Source organism: Aptenodytes patagonicus, chromosome 1, assembly GCF_965638725.1.
Source record: "Aptenodytes patagonicus chromosome 1, bAptPat1.pri.cur, whole genome shotgun sequence".
NCBI lineage: Eukaryota > Metazoa > Chordata > Aves > Sphenisciformes > Spheniscidae > Aptenodytes > Aptenodytes patagonicus.
In genome coordinates, this window is record NC_134949.1 from 89,220,523 (window position 1) to 89,237,274 (window position 16,752).

The 16,752-nt window shown below is 41.3% G+C and overlaps 1 protein-coding gene across 1 annotated transcript in view; it reads left to right on the top strand.

The window, feature by feature from the left end:
* Nucleotides 1–5,159: 5,159 nt before the first annotated feature.
* SPAG17 (sperm associated antigen 17) overlaps nucleotides 5,160–16,752 on the top strand; it is a 124,019-nt gene continuing 112,426 nt past the window's right edge. Inside the window, exons 1-3 of the mRNA XM_076348037.1 lie at nucleotides 5,160–5,255; nucleotides 13,465–13,605; nucleotides 14,000–14,059. Coding sequence (XP_076204152.1) covers nucleotides 5,160–5,255; nucleotides 13,465–13,605; nucleotides 14,000–14,059 — 297 coding nt within the window. The remainder of the gene's footprint in view (nucleotides 5,256–13,464; nucleotides 13,606–13,999; nucleotides 14,060–16,752) is intronic.

Below are 16,752 nucleotides of genomic sequence, written 5' to 3' on the forward strand. Positions count from 1 at the left end.
CTCAGCACTACTGTGTAAGACTCCCTTTCTTGATGGGGGCAGGAGGGAGGAGTGCTACAGAAGCAGATCTCCATGGAGGACCCTCTAACCTTAGGGAAACTATTCCTTTTGTGCCAGAAGAAAGCAGGCAATGATACAGGAGTTGAAAGTGCAGGAGAATGGGGTGGGGGTGGGGAGTCCGGCTTTCTGCAAGGGTGGGAAAATGTTTTCTTTGGATTTATTTCTTTAGGGAGAAGAATAAAACCTTGTGATCTGTTTTGGAAAGGGGCAGGAATAAAGCCTGAGATATCTGAAATTGGACTTTTTTGCTGACTGGCAGCACTGAACTGTTTCCAAAATTCAGTTACCTAGAGACAGTAGAGCTACAATACCAAATGCAGAGGGAGTCTTTCTTTAAAGAGACTGTTGCACAGCATCCAGCTGGAATTTGGAAGTCATTTCACTGACAGATGATAATGGATTTCATTTTGAGCTTTGCCAGGAATCCTTATACCATTGGCTATAGAGAGGAAAAAGCATTCTCCTCGCACATGCATGCACGTGGGAGAAAGCAGACTACGAAAGCATCTTTTCCGAAATTAAATGCAGGGCCTTGTAAGATTTTTTTTTCCCCCCCAGTAAAACAAAGTTGATGGAGACTCTTAAGTGTAAACTTATTTGTATGTATAAAGGAAGTTTGATCTGTTCTGCATGTTACACTTGTGATAAACAACAGAGGCTACATACATTTGTAACTCAGCTTGACGGGAAATATTTGAGCGAAGAAAAAACGACTGGCCAGGCCAACACTAAATGCTAGAGACGGAGGGAGAAGGCAGTATCTACAACTTGCTTTGATTTTGGCCACGTTATTAGATGGACAGGCTTAAATAGGCTGGGTCTATTGATTTGTGCATATAGTGGCCCAGCATCAGAGGGCAGGCCTTTCCACGTGGCGGATGGACTTGACTGGATTGTATTGTCTTTACAATTTAGCTGTTCCCTTTCTCTCTAACCATCCCTGCACGTTCTCACAGTTCAGCAAGCATCTAGCAACACTGATATTATTAGGAAGGCCCATTACAATCTGAGGAGGAGAGTTTATTTTATTGTTTCATTACAGTTAGATCTCAGTCTAATTAAGAAATTATTGACCTTTGGCGCTAGAAAAATTACAAGCGCACTATGCCGCATTCAGAAGGGGAGTGCATTAATATATTTACGCTCAGCTTAACCTTTGTCCCTTTCAGGGCACATGCACTTAAAATTTGCTGATGTAGAAATCAGCTTTCTATATCCTAAAGCCAAGACAGATATTTGGTCTGCATCCATGATGCCAATGCAGTCCGTGTGGGAAGCTTTATGCAAATTATATAAACGAATTTAGAGACTGAGAAATAAATTATAAGGAATCATTTGGTGGCCAGAGTAGCAACTGTAGGCAAAGACCTCCTACATCCGACTTGGTATGTGAGAGCTCAGGGAGGCTGTGGAAACACATGCCATAGCTGCCAAATCTGTGTAACTTGTGAGACAGTTGTGTCCAGGGGTGTTGCAAACTTCAGGCAAAAGCTGTTCCCAGCCCAGATGCTGCAGTGTTATGAAACTGGAAAGGAAAGCAAAATCAATTTTATTGTCTTTCCCTTCTTCCTTTTTCAGGGAAAAAGGACTGAACAATGTTATCTTTAAAAAAAAAAAAGTGTACTTTTTTTTTTAATACCTTTCTTCTTTTAGAAATATAAGGAATATGAACGACTTTTCTTTAGCAGTGCTGAAGGCCATGTTAGTTGTTCTAGACAACCTTCTGGAAAATTTTCTAAAACAGAAACAGCTTTCTGAAGCCATAATTTAGGAAGCCTCCCTGTTTAAGAAACATTTAAATCTTATGAAAGCAATATAAAGTAATTAAGTGTGTTCTGAAGGACTTAAGCAAAGAGGACTCTTTGCTCACTTCTCAACTGAAGGCGAGAAGTTGATGGTCCTTACTGAAAAGATCATTTTTTCCAAATATTTGTCAAGCATTTAAAATAAGCATTTTTAAAAAAGCAAGCATGATTAAAATTAAATCTCCTCTCAGTCAATCAGGCTTTAATTATTTAAGATCCAAAACCTTTACTAGTTCTTTAATCAACTGTAGTCTTTCAGGAAATATCAAGTAGAGAAGACATGACTTTTACAACTAGTAATGTCTTTCCACTCCCCACATTTTACTGGAGAACAAGTAAGTGCAAATGTTCTTTAAGTCACCCTAAAATAAAAGGCAACCAATGTTTCTTCTTCCTGAAGAAGGTAAAGAGTATACCTAATTTTTAAATATTCCTCCTATATTATTATTATTAAAAGTGTGGGCACAGGAACATGTTATTGTGTCTAGCTACTCCGCAGCATTAACCACGCACGCTTTCTTACCCTGCTGTGTAAATTTGAAATACACAGGGTTGTTATTCAGAGTATTATTCAGAATTGCAAGTCTATTGTAAATTCATGGCTTTGGTTACTCCACTCTCACTTGTTCATGTATTCACACACTATGCTTTCTAATAAGCCAGAAAATAAAAGGCTGACTTTATGATTTTTTAGATTGCCACTCTCCCTGAAAATCTCACCATAAATATCCTTGTCATACACAAAGTCATCACAGATTCGCCCATTAACTCTTGCACTTAATGGTAGACCCAATTTCACTACATTAAAATGTCAGGCTTACATTTGTGCATCCCTTTTTTGTGCAGAAGGTACCCCAAACTGTGTATTGTCTCTCTGGAGCCTTAATTTGCCTATTCTTCTCATCTGTGGCTTATCAGTATAGTTGAATTACATTCATTTTTGGTAATACAAGTTTTAAGATTGCAGCAACTTCATCTTTTAGTTCTCAGAAGGAAGCTGGAGGTTTTCAGATGGCTTGGAGACAACTGGGCGTTTTGTAGTCCAGACCATTTGGAGGAAAGAAAGACTGTCATTTCCCAATATTTTTGATTTGTCTCTCTTGTCTGTTGGAGGATTTAAGCAAGAGGGTTTCAGTGACCTGGTTTACAGCCTGGCCTACAAGCATCTTTGGCAGCACAACCAAACGGGCAGGGACAAGCAGCCAAACAGGAGACGTCTTTAGCTGATTTCACTACTGGAGTACCTATTTTAGGACCATATGCTAGGGCCCTTTGTAATAGGGAATAAATACAATTTCTTTCTCTCCTTTGTTCGGGAGAGAGGTGGAGGTCATTTTAAATGAACTGGTATAAACTCCCAGTGATCGTCTGTCCTACTTCAGCTTGACTTGCTATTTGCTACAGCATCCAACAACAATAAACAGCAAGTTATCTAGATGCGTTTACTAAGACGATAAGCAGCAGAACAAAACAATTTCCTTCAAATAATTGTTATTCATCCAAGCAAACACACAATAGATATAAACAAGCCAGTTCATGATTCTCACAGCTACTGTTCGTGTTCTCAGAGCTGTTTGTAAGCTGACATCAGTCTTGCTGTTTTTTAACCTTCCTAACGACCCTGAGCATACGGATCCAGGTGTGGGCATAATTAAGCAGTTGTCATCTCCCACGGACATCATCGTAGTACATATTTCCAGCCATACCATCAGGACCTGGGTACACAACCCTCTCCCGTTGGTCCTCCTGAAGCTTACATCCAGCCCTGAAAACTGAGCCATGCAAAATCAGAAGGGTGGTTCGTAACAAGGATATTTGGCACCATTATCTGTGCATTCTGCCCCATAGCTCTGTCCTGTCCTGCTGCACCGACTGCTGACCCAGCCCCGTTCCTCCTTCCCGTACTCTCTCAGTGCACCTCAGCAAGCTCAGGCTGCATATCCAAGACTTTAATGAAGAACAAGGGTATGGTGGGAATGTCACACTGCCCGTTTCTGTGAACAACTGGAGTCTGATTTTTTTCTGGACAACAAAAGAAAACCTCAAAAAGAGAAAAATGGACACCAGCCAAGAAATGGGGTGGGGGAAAATGTTTATGGATGTTGGCAAATCTACTGTGCAGCTTTCCCATGTTATAAACTACATCGCTGTCTGCAGACCCGGGGAAGATACCCTTCTGCAAACTAAGATGATATGAGATTTGCCTGTTACGTCCCCTATGAACCGAAATTCCTACTTCTCCACTAAAACCATGTAATTAAAGGTGTTTTATTCAGCACATACACTAGGTCAGTATCATCCCAGAACGAAATTCTGACTAGAGCAATAATGCGCTGCACAGCAGGGCTTTAAGGCTCCGACGAAATTAAAGTAAAGATTTGGAGGCTCTGAGCAACCCTGGTCGGTATAAGGGGGTGGGGGAGGGGCAGCATGTGGTTTAGGATATTTTCACCAAATGTTAAATCACACAGAATATTTCACTCGTCTCCAGTGTGAGATCACGACACGACTCCTCTGTAATGAATTCTTTATCTTGGCAGCTCTCCTGCTTTCTCCCAACTGTGCCTCCCTCTCCCCTCCTGGTCCCAGTGCCGTAACATATGGTAGTGTTTGGAGAGCGATTTCGGCCTGGGAGCAGGCCTGGCTGCCCGCACCTGTGCGCTCCCCCGCCTCGCTGCTCCGCAGGCGGCCGCGCTCGGGTCATGCTCCAGCACCGCGGCGTGAGCTCGCTCCTTCGCCCTCCTCCCCGGGCACGCCGAGAGGGGCCGGCGGGCTGGTTCCGTGCAGCCCTTCGGACGTGACATTTAATTTGGCGGCTGTGTGGCTGCGCGCGGCCCGCTGCCGTTCGCCCTGAAAGGCCCCGACCCTTCCCACGCAGCCTCGGCCGAGCCTCTCCTCTGGGCAGCCGGGCTGGAGGCGGCTCCAGGTGGCGGCCGCAGCTGCCCGCCCGTGTCGCAAATGACGATGCAAAGCGGCTGAAAGACAGCGAAGCTCCTGCCGACCCACCAGAAGCCACGCTAGCGCACTTCGGCGGCGGCTAGGCGAGGCCCGGGAGGGGTCCGGGCGGGACACGCGCGCCCAGCCCCGCCGAGCACGGAGGCTCCCGCGGGCGGGCACAGGGTCCCCCGGCGGAGGGGCTCGGCCGCTGCCCGGGGGCGGGAGGCACGTACGACACGAACCGCCCGCCGCCGCCGCCCCGCCGGTTGGCGCGACGAGGGCACGGCCGGAAGGCGTCGCCCCGCGGGAGCCGGTCGCCACGGCGACGCGTGGGGCCTGCCCGCCGCCCGCACCGCCATGGGCCCGAAGCGGCCCAAGACCGGCGGGGTCGCCTCGACGGGGGCCGCGGCCAAGAACTGGGAAGCCGCGCTGGTGTCCGCCCACCTCGAGGAGGTGAAGGCAGCCGAGGGGCAGAGCAGGCGGGGGCCGCCCGGGGCGGGCGGGCCCGGGGACTTGGGGGCGTGGGGGACCGGGCCCGAGGCGGCCCTCGCCGCTCCTCCGGCCGGGTTGTGGCAGTGTCGCTGCGGGGGGCTCCGCGGGGTCCTCAGGGTCTCCCCGGGGAGGGCCGTGAATCGTCCCGACGTGCGGCGGAGCTGCCCCCCCCCCCCCGCCGCTGAGCAGCGGCCCGGCGGGTTCCTCGCTTTTCCTCCTCGGCGCTTTTCTTTCTGGGGCTCTGGGTGCCAAGTTTCGGCTCGGAGTGAACTTTTTATAAACTGCTGAACAACGAGATTTGATGGAGGTGCTGACACAGCATTAACTGTAGCGTTGAAAATGTGAGGCTGTAATTTTCCTGCTTGAATGTGTGCAGCTAAAAGGCACTTTTTGGGTTTTTTTCCCCCCCTCCCCCTTCTTTTACAGCGTGTGAGGATCTAAAGGCATATTTAGGTTTCCAGGTTCTATGTAAGCAATGTAATTCTAATAAATCTTGACTTGCAAGAGAGAATTTGGTTTCAAAATAGTGTAGTAGTTTAGCAAACAATAATATTTATCTAGCATGTGTTTATCTAGCGCTGCTTCTGCAAGTGAGACAAATGACTTCCACGGCTTCCTTGTTTGGTGGGTTCCTATTGTGCCCTATTAAAAAACCGAGGGTGTTTTTTGTTGTTGCTGTGGCTTTGTGTTTTTTTTTTTAACATGCCAGCGGTTCCGGTTAAGTATGAGGACTTTTGAATTCAGGAGGCTTTTAAACTGGCTATCAGTTTTCCCAAAAATGCCACACGTCCAAAAATCTCTTAAATGCTTACTTGCTTTTACTTTTATTTGGTAGTAATCATATAGTACAAGTTTAGCCAAACAAAATCACTTTTTGAAGTAAGCTGCTCAGCTAAGGCTGCTGTTTCCCATTTTTCCCTAGAACATAGATTTTTTTCAGTAGAGTTCAAAGGCGCTTGAGCCCTTTCTTGCTTGTGAATATCACCCTTACTCTAGGAGAACCTCCCTGAAGCATGAGAAGGGGGTGGAGGTTCAATCTCCATCACCTACTCAGTTCCTGACCTTTCTCCTGAGCTTACTAGCAAGGTGCCAATTAGCGATTTTTTTTTTTTTTATGGTGGTGTTTATTGTGGTTGTGGATATTGTCCAGTGAATTCACTGAACAAAGTGCTTTGTTTACTCTGCTGCTTCTACATGTAATTTATTACATTTGTTAAATGCAAACCATTATATTGAAGTATTTTAAAAGGTAGGAAACAAAATACTCAAAATTTAGGAAATGCCAGAATTAGGATTATTCAGGACCACACATTGAGGCAGATGGAAAGAAACGCTGAATATGTTCACTGAATGGGGCAAGAATTCTGTAGGAAAAAATACGCGATCACCTAATTAAAGATTATCGTAATGCCTGTACCCATGGGGGCTGAATTAAGATTCCTTGGTTCCTTCATTCTGGTATTGTCCAACCGTTTTCTGTTCCAGTTAAGCTAATTCCACTTTCTCTGTCTTGCCATTAGCAGGCAGAGCCTTGGGAACATGGGAAAAACTGTCTCCCTGCTGCGGTCAGCTTGAACTCAGGCTTCTGTGATGCTGGGCAGCCACTGAAATTTCTTATTGCAGGAAAATTCTTATTCAGCTCTTACAGTCATGGACAGGAGTATACTCGGTGCAAAACTGTCAAGTGCCAACAAATCTCTTCTGAGCATGTGTGAATCAAGATTCATCAAGTATGGCCAAATGTGGGTATACTTAATGTAAATAAATGTGCTCTGTAAAAGCACATCTTTGACACAAGTATGGCTGTGCTGCCAAATTTTAGTTCCTTCCTCTTGAGCATGGGGGGAATTGAATATCTTAATTACTTAATCACATAGGGTTTTTTATTAAAGGATAAAAATGATTTTTAAAAATCTAATCTCATTCTGCAAATAGTCTAGCCACACTATCCTTCCTCCCACCCCACCCCAGGAATCTTACAGCATACAAGATTTAAACTCGAATATATAAAGGTCAGGAACTGAAAGTAGCCTGTAAAAGAGAGTGTTGAGCAACTTTAATTGTAGGTGTCACCAGACACACTGCACAAAATTATTTCTTACTCTTCTTCAATATTGTATGTGATATACCATATGAATCCGAAATGATTTGGGAGATGACAGGAACTCCTATCAATTAAACAATTTTCTCTCCTGGTAATTCATGTATTTTTAAATTTTTAAATCTTTTACTTGTATCAACTTAGAGAATATTCTTTCCCTTTAGTGGAGTCAAAGGGAATTTACTAGAACTGGTTATAAATTGTACCAGATAGACTGAGCAATGAAATTTCACATTTTAATGTGTGTTTATGGCTTACACTATTTTATTAGTCTGATCTATGAAAAGGAGTCATTTTACCAGTGGTGTTAAGATTTTATGGACGGGTATGCTAACTAAAATATGATTTAAATGGTATTTACTAACCAAATAATTGCTTTTACTAAACACACTGAAAACTGGCAAACAGACAACTTAAAAACATGTACAGAGGAATTATGGATTTTGCAGAGCCTCACATCATAGTTTATATACATCTTTTTTTGTTTCTGATGTGCTACGCAGAAGAACACGGAGCTGCAAGTTGTATTTGCCTTCAGATATTTGTCAAGATATTTTGATTGGGTTCACGGCAGAATTAAATTAGAAAATACAAATTAGGATTCTTAGTTAGTTTAAACTTTGCATGCTTTAAGTAGTTAAAGGGCAATATTTGCTAAGTGAAAGGTGAATTCTGGGCAAATACAGCCCTTAACAATTGAAATAATTGTAATCTATTATATCTTCTTATTAGCTAGTATAACTAAGCATAGCAACTGGAAGCCACATTCTGCTCTGCCTTTCTATCTGTATGGGTTCTCTCATTTTATTGGCATTTTAGGGCCTGAAAATTGGACTGAAATTAAAGCTTGTAAAACCATTAAAAATGTTCTGAATAGGATTGCTCCACTTTTGATTACTATTCATACTGCTTCTTCTTCGGAGAGGAATTAACGTTCAACTGAGTTTTGATACTCTCTCACCTGCCCAGATTATACAGCAAAAGCTCAGCCTCTTAAAACCAGAATCCATTAGTAATATGGGCGTGTGTCAATCAGCAAATAAGGAAAGTGGACTTGCAGATTTCTTAGCAGTGATGCCCTACACAGTCACTACGTTAGGGCTACAAAATTACTGATGAGCAACCTTTCCCAGTAATGCCAGCTGTATTTACTGATTTACAAGCTCCCTCGTTGTTGAAAGCAAGAATGCTAGAGGTAATATCGCCCTAAGTGTTCATAAATCACTAACAAATCTCATTATTTCTGAGGCATTACTTAAAAATCAGGAGATTAAAGAACTCTTGCTGTTTGTTGCTGAAGTGTTTGGAGTTTAAGTTTTCAAATGTTTCTCTTCAGCCATTACAATTAAATTTGAAATTGTGCTGTAATGAAATGAACCTACTAGTTGTGGCCCTAAGGGGGGGGGAGGGTGGAGGAACCAAAACAAAAAAAACTAACCTCAACAAAAAAAAACATTAAATATCACAAGAATAAGTTATGATGCAAAATGACAGATACTCAGATTGCCTGGAAAGGGGGTGGGGTGAGACGGCTGCTTGATGCTTTTCCTGGCCAAAAAGATCTAGAAATCGGTACTGCAAAAATAAACAATATACCTGACTCTTTCAAATGTCTTCACTAGAACAGCTGCCCTTTTGTGTCTAGGAAATGAAGCAGAGAAAACAAGATATGTTTAAAAAGGAAACAAAATTTTGTGAGCTACATCTGCTTTTTTCTTTAATGTGAATTGAAGTTAGAGTTTTTTTAACATACCTATGCTATTCCAGTACTACTGTGACAAATAAGATTTGTAGGCTGTGTACTGGTTTTTAACGGTTGGGAAAAAAATCACATTACAGGGGGACACAATGGAGGCTTGAGAATAAAATCAGGAGATGATGAGACACCTTCTGTGTTTTGTGAAAACAAGGATTTTGGAAAACTGCTAGCTGCTTACGTGGAGCTTTCAGAATTAGGTGGACCTTGCTAGGATTGGAGCCTTTTCACCTGAGGGACATAGAAGCTTCCCACATAGGTGGTCATTTCTAACACTGAGAGAGACTTTGGTGCATTTCAACTCTTGACATGGCCAAGAGTTTTAAAATGGTGGGGGGTACAGTGTCATTTGTGACAATGATTGTCACCGGATGTTTTCCAGTGAGAGTGGTCTGGCCTCCCCTTAAGTGGAGCTTGTTTCAGATTTTTTTAAGGAGTATTTAGTTACCAATGTCACATTTCCAGTTTCAATTTTTTTCGTTCATGTTTGAATCAGCGTTGTTGATCCTGCGGGCTATCTACTCCCTGCATTTTGGTCGTCTTCGTTCACAGTACGTAGTGCTTGCGTTATACTCTCAATGGCAGCCTGCCTAAACTGTTTCCATGCTTTTCCAGTAGTTATTTTTATGGTTTTCTCTATCCTGTTCTTTAAGCTGGGAACCTCATTTGAGGTAGCCTTAGAGTCACTAATCTATCCTCTTTCAGATCCTTTCTCAGGTCTCACTTCTACAGTAACATTTGAAAGAATTAAACTCAGTAGAGGAGCAGTTGTATATTGAGGGAGAAAATATTTTTAAAGTAACCATATACATTTTACTACTTTTCCTTCTCATTTTTATGTTGTGATTTTAGGTGGTGAGCTGTAGAAGCAGGGTCTGTTTCTTCTCTGTCCTTTCAGTGCCTTGAACATTAAGGATACTGTTACAGTATTGATAATATAAGGGCAATATTGCAAAAATAATAGATTTTTAAGGTCAGAAAAGAGCATAGTCAATTAAACACCTTAAACTACATACTAACGCTGCACGTTCGCTGCCCTTACTGACTTCAGTTGCTGTTCTCAATGTTCAGCTTTTCTGAAAAATGATCTTCGAGGGCTTCAAAATTGGTCAGCCTGGAAATAGATGACATGCTGTTAGTCACTGAGAATTCTGGATCGTTATTCCCTGTTAAAGTCTGTGTAGCTATTTCTGGTATTTATCTAGTTCCAATTCCCAGGCATTGCGCCTTTTTTACAAAAGAAATATTTTTTTCTTCATTTTGCAGCTAGGGAGGTATGGGCTATCTCTAATACTGTTTAAATTTTTACGCAAAAGACCTTGTATCAAGTTGCATATACTTCTGTAGAATTAAGTTAGGTGGGGTTATAATTTTCACTACCAGTTATCTTGTAGAGGCTTGTTCCATGTATTTTATTCTTAATGTATTAGCCAGTGTTTTGCCTGTGCTATAAATATTCTCATAGCTGTTCTGTGAAGAAGTTTTAGCAGCTTGTTTCTTTGAAGCAGAGAATTTGGAGGGGGGGGGAGAAGATGTGCCACACTAATGTCAAGGGCATGCCTTTTGCTGAGGGCATACCTTTTTCTGAGAATGTTTGTGTTTGGGTAAATCCTAAGTTTTTTGAAACATTCATTTTTCGTAAGCAGGACTTACCCTGGAAGACAGGTTTCACAGACATCGTTGTTGCAGGATGATGTTAATCAGTGCTAAGCAGGTGTAATTTGTGGGCACCAAGATACCAGCATGTTTTAAGGAGGAACTGAAGAAGGCGTAAGGCAGAGGTTTTAGGACTCTGTGATGGAGATTTCTTCGCATATCTGAAGAACTGCAGGAGGCTGTGGGAGCAGGCTCTATATTTCTGCTGGACCATGCTTCCCCTAGCATCTAGGGTGGAACCTGACATTCCTGAGTCTTGCTCTTCTTGTGCTCTCAGCACCTGTCTGTGAGACTTACTGGGCCTCGTTCCCCTCTTCTGGTGGTCCTTACTGAAGAGGACAGCATAGTGGTATCAGTCGCTCCCTTAGCTCATGTTGCAGGTGGACGGTTGTTCTAAAGGCTTTGTCTCTGCTGGAGAGCCCTGAGAACACCAGGATACTGCCACATGAGGGCATTTCAATCTCAATTCTGAAAGCCTAGAAAATTATGCGTTGGCACACAGGTATGGACATCTAAATGCTCTCTGTTCCAAGAATGGTAAAGTTTTTGTGTCCAACTCTTGGCAGCTACACAATGACAACTTTAGCTTGAATTCAGATTAACTGCAACTCCTGTGCATGTGTTTTGACGATAATATTGGAATACCTAGCCCTTTCATAGTGCTGTGCACCGGTAACTATCTTGGCAACTTTAGGCAGGAGGAGGTATCGTCCCCCGTCCTCCCCCCCAACTAGAAAAGGGAAAAAGAAATTCGGCGTACTTGGTGCAGTTCCCACACAGGCCATTGCTGCTGCCGCTTCTCCATTGAGCAGTGCCTGCTGCCCCAGGTCAGCTGGACACTCTCCTTTCATAAATTCCATCATGTTTGCATGCTCCTAGAGCATCAATGATGCGCTTTCGCTCTCCTGCATTTTCTAATTTTAAAAACTTAAGGTTTATTTTGTGCTGCTATAAAACATCAAGGAAACTTATGATGTGTGGAACTGTAGGGGCCCTTTTGGATTAGGTATCTGCTCTGTAGCTACTTGCAGTTGTAGAAGACTACACTTAGTGACCCAGGTGATCTTTCCATCTTTTTTGTTTCTCTGAATATGCTGTGGTTAAAAAAAATGGGGCATGTATGTCTAATCACGTCGTGCCATATTCATGTGATGTTATGCTTTGTTACCTTAAGAGTATGACAAACTGTTTCCCTCCATGCAAGCATTTACTCGTTTGAGACTTATGTCAACTGTTGCTTTCTCCCATCCCAAGTCATCGGTTACTCAAATTGCAAACATTTAGGTAGGCTTTTTTTCAGCTAAGAGAAGGAACAAATGAAGAAGGGTACAGTAAAACTGGAAAAAGAAATTTATCTTTTTACCATTTACACCCGACTTTTTTTTGGAATGGTCCTTTCCCTCGCTTTACCATCAACTTGGGTTTTGTTCCTCTTTTCCGCAAGGACTTTGTACGTAATATACACGTATGAAAATATTTCCAGCAAAATCCTAAAGTTACCACCCTCTCTTAAATTTGTCTTTAAAATCTTTCCCTGCTATGATGCACACTGGACTGGTACGTGACTCTGCTTAGCCTGGTCCAGGTGACAATGTCTTGAGACTACCTTGATCTTACTGAAGCTCTTTCCATATTTACCTTTATGCAGCTTTATTGATATCTTTGCAGTTTACACATGCAGATGCGCAATGAAAAAAAAATACCTTGGTGACTCCTGAAGAGTGTACAGCACAACCATTGGAAGTGCTTATGGTTCAGGTGCCACTGATGCTGATAGAGACTACTCTGGAGTGAGATGTAAATGTGCTGGAGATAGCCACTGGCTTTGTGAAAGGGATTCCAGTAGGTTAAAGCAGAAGAAATGGAAGAGTAACCAATAGAAGTTGCTTAAATGACATCATTTTGAAGCTTTTGTGGATGTATATCACTAAATAATGTGTTCCAATCTTCTTTTGTTCTGCATTTGTTTAATGCTGAAATCAGATTTTTTTTTCCATAAAAATATGTGTATTTTACTAGCAGTTTTCAAACATTTGCAGTGTTTTTCATTTGTCAATATTGTAGTGAAATATAACTGGCCATTGATAAATAATTTTTCTTAGTTCAGAATACTTAGTGAAACCGCATAAGAACCATTGTGTGCGTAAATATACCCTGATAAAACATCATACAAATAATGCTCCAATTTTCAGAAAAATAGTATCCAGGGCTTTATCTAATTCCCGGGATGAGGGAGCTGAAATTAGTTAATTTTTTTTCTAGAGCAAGTAATCACGATAATATATATTACATGACAATAATATGTATATTCAAAGCTCACTTCTTGTTTGCTTACTGACCTGCAAATGACACTTAAAAGTTATTTTATCTTTGTGTGATGCTAATGCAGTGTTTGCCTGCGAGGAGGTTTGTGGAGCTTATTAGGCGTTTGTGTTTTCCATAGCATAATGCTGCCACCTGACGGCAGAAAGAATTGGGACAAAGTAGTATGTGCTTTTTCGGGTTGTATGCAGTTTATTTCAGTATGATTACTACAGTGATGTTGAATATGTCTTAAAGGGAGTAACCATCTCTACAGGATTATTCCTTGAAACTGCAGAGAAGCACTTTTGTTTGCTTGTGTTTTAATACCTTAAATATTTTATTTTGGAAAGTAGGATGACTGGAAGCCTAGCATCGCTTTCGTTGTTGGGACCAAAATTGAGGATGAAGTCCACACCAAGGCCCTGTCTCTTGCTGTGCAGGTGCCACAGCGGAAGCTCTTCAGCGTGGTAACACGTGAAGACATTTTCAGACAGGTATTCCAAGAACGGGACTTTTAATAACAAAACAAACCCTAGATCTCACTTCTAGGTACTAACTTCTTTGGTCTGTGGTAACTATAAATTTCGTATTCAGTTTAATTACTCTGTGGAACTTTGAAAAATTACACTAATTCATAGGAGTTAAAAATGGAAAAAGAAAAGCTTACTGTATAAGCTGCTCTGCTCCCTGTAAATAGTGAGGTTTTGTTACAGACTTTTCTTCAAGGTGCTGATCACAAAAGTTCCCTCCCTAAGGTACAGGGGTACTGTAAGATGATACGTCACTATTTTGGAGTGTGAGTGTAGTGTTTTCAAATGGGAATAATGAGTAAAATAATTTGTGTAAACTTAAAATCTTCTCACAGTAGAATGCTTTATTTCCTTGCAGATCAGAGAATCTGGGAATCAAAAGGGAAAAAAAGTTAAGGATGTGCCTATGTACTATGAGGTAGGTTAAAACATGTATTGCAGAGTCAGTGCTCTTTTACACTGAGGTAAATACAGCTGTGTAATTGTGTTATGCATACCTAGGTAAAAGCAAATCTATTGGATGTAGCTGGCAAAAACACATCAACCATCTAGATACTTAAACTGCTTTCTTTTTGTGATACCAGCAATGTTCTGTTGGACAGCTAATTAAGTGAGGCTCAAGATGTCTTTTTAGGGATATGCGTTTTACTATGTTAATATGTTATGTGGTCATATTTTGATGGTGGTGTCACAAATTACAGAAAAACAATTAGACTCTGCTCTCCCAGATGCTCCCAGTAATTTAGACTTATACCTTCATTTACGGGAATGCAGTCCCATAAATGAAACAGCATCTCTGTGTGCTAGTATCCATTATAATCTCAGTTTGACGTTAAATTCTAACCTGGTTCCTCTAGTGGGGTATGTCAGCGGGGTTAGGAATCATGCTTAGTACAAAGAGGACTTCCTTCTCCCTACCTTGTTAATATTTTACTTACAGCTTGTGAGAGGTTATAAAATCCTGTGATTAATTAGAAGATTGTTTAACATTTTCTCAGGTAGAGTTTTATGGCCTTACAGACCTGGAGCATAAAGAATTTTGGATCCCTCTAAAAAGATCTTGTTTGCATTTTAGTTCTGCAATGACTAATAAACTTTTTATGTGTCTCGGGTTTTGGTGGACTTTATAACAGGTCTTTTTAGTTGCAGTCTGTTTTTCAGTAATGCCAGACTACTATCTGAACAAGTCCCTTCGGAATTATTTACCACTGACATGACTGTGAATTTTATGCAATTAACCCCTTCGTTTAGGACTAGCCTCCCAGGCAAACTCACCCCTATATTACCTGGGATGTAAAACCCCTTCAGTCCTACTGACAGAAGGATTTTGAAGTTTGGCTCTAAGCAGAAGCTTTGTATGATACCTGTATTTAATTACTAAGACCAATTTTCCTTGTGAAGTGGATACTTATTAAATTCCAGCTGTCAGTGCTGTGTCTCATTAGCTACTTACTTTGCTCCTCAAAGACATTTTTTTCCTCCCCACCTTTAACAGAGAATATAAAATGCCTGTTCTGACCTTTTGCTTGGACTCAGTTTCCGTTCTGGCTGTAGCAAATTAAAAGATTGATCATGTTGCCACAAGCATTAAGATCCTGCCTCTCTGGGCAGAATTTGCTCCTGAGCGTTCACTTAAAGTCCATGTGCAGTTTGTGCGTTCAAAGCTTTCACTGCAGTAAGGATAAACAAGTACGAGGTTAGCACAGAACACAGGGTTGTGAAATGTTCTTCTGAGAGGAGCATTTCTATCTTCACCGCATACGGTTCTCTTCTCTGTGGTAGGATTCAGCATAGTGGCATTTCTACAAGCGCTTATTCATTTCTAGGGAGACTGTAAATGAGATTCCTGACATTTGATGGTCTTTGAACCTATGACGTGTACATGTGTGTGAATTTGGGACTGATGACATGCATAGTAATGTGGTTATTAATAGTAACATTGTTACCCATGTCATTGGTCTTGCACATTGTGTCTACTGAAATGCAGGAGTTTTTAATAAATTTCAGTGCAGCAGTCTGCAGTGCCTGCTTTAAGTCAAGAAACTTTAACAAACTGTTCTTGGTATATTGCAAGCTAATTATATATCATGTTAAAAAAATTCCTTTTGATTCTAAGTTATTTCCCTTCAGGGTTTCTATCATCTTACTGTGTTGTATTTCCTATCACTCTTATTGTACGAAGTGAAGAGGATCAGGGCAGGGTTTATGAATATGTAGCTAAAAGATTTCCAAATCCAGGAGAATGAGGTGTCTAATACCTTTTCTATCTCTTAAGTGACTTGATGGGAGTAGGAGTCCTGATTTGTAATTTTGTGCTAACTCCAGTACTTAATTAAATGGTGTTAGGCTGAGTCTCTCATAAAGATGCCATGGAAATTTTTTTTTTTCTTTGTATATGGAAGGGAAAATGTTACACTTCCTGTAAAATATCAACAGATTTTATAATGAATCAGATTAATTTATCATGTACAGTTTTTCCACCAGACAAGACCTAAAACTACAGTATGTTTGAATAAAACATATGCACTTTATAAGCAAGATATGTATCTTTTATTGTTTATGTATCTGTTTGTTTTGTCAACTTTCTATTAAGGTTGGTAATGTCATGTGTAATTAAGGTGCTTTACCACTACTAAATATGACAGTGTTTTAGTTTCCAAACTTTGAATTTTGAAAATCTATTCCAGCCTAAATTTTCCATGCTAGATTTGTTCATGAAGCTGATTTTTTTTTTTTTTCTTTTTCCCTTGAAAATTCTGGTGAGATTGAGTTCAGGGGCTGTGTGGATGGAAGGATTTTTTTTTTTTTTCCTTGTAAGAGTTGTTTTCCAGTTTTGTTGGACTCATTGGGACAGGGTCAGGAAAGTTGCCTTTACGTTACCCAGGTAATTTTGAAAAGGATTCTTGTCCCATATTCATAAGGGATCAAACTGGAGCTGCAGAGTAGTACCATAGTGAAAGGAGATGGAGCCTCATGTGGTCTCTTCATGTCATAAGACTGGAAGTAGATAGATGGTGTTGCTGAAAATGGACAGTTGAATAAGGGATATGGCCATGAGAGAGAGTGGGATGGAAGGGAGAGAGATGTGGAACAATTTTGTGGTTCTCTCGG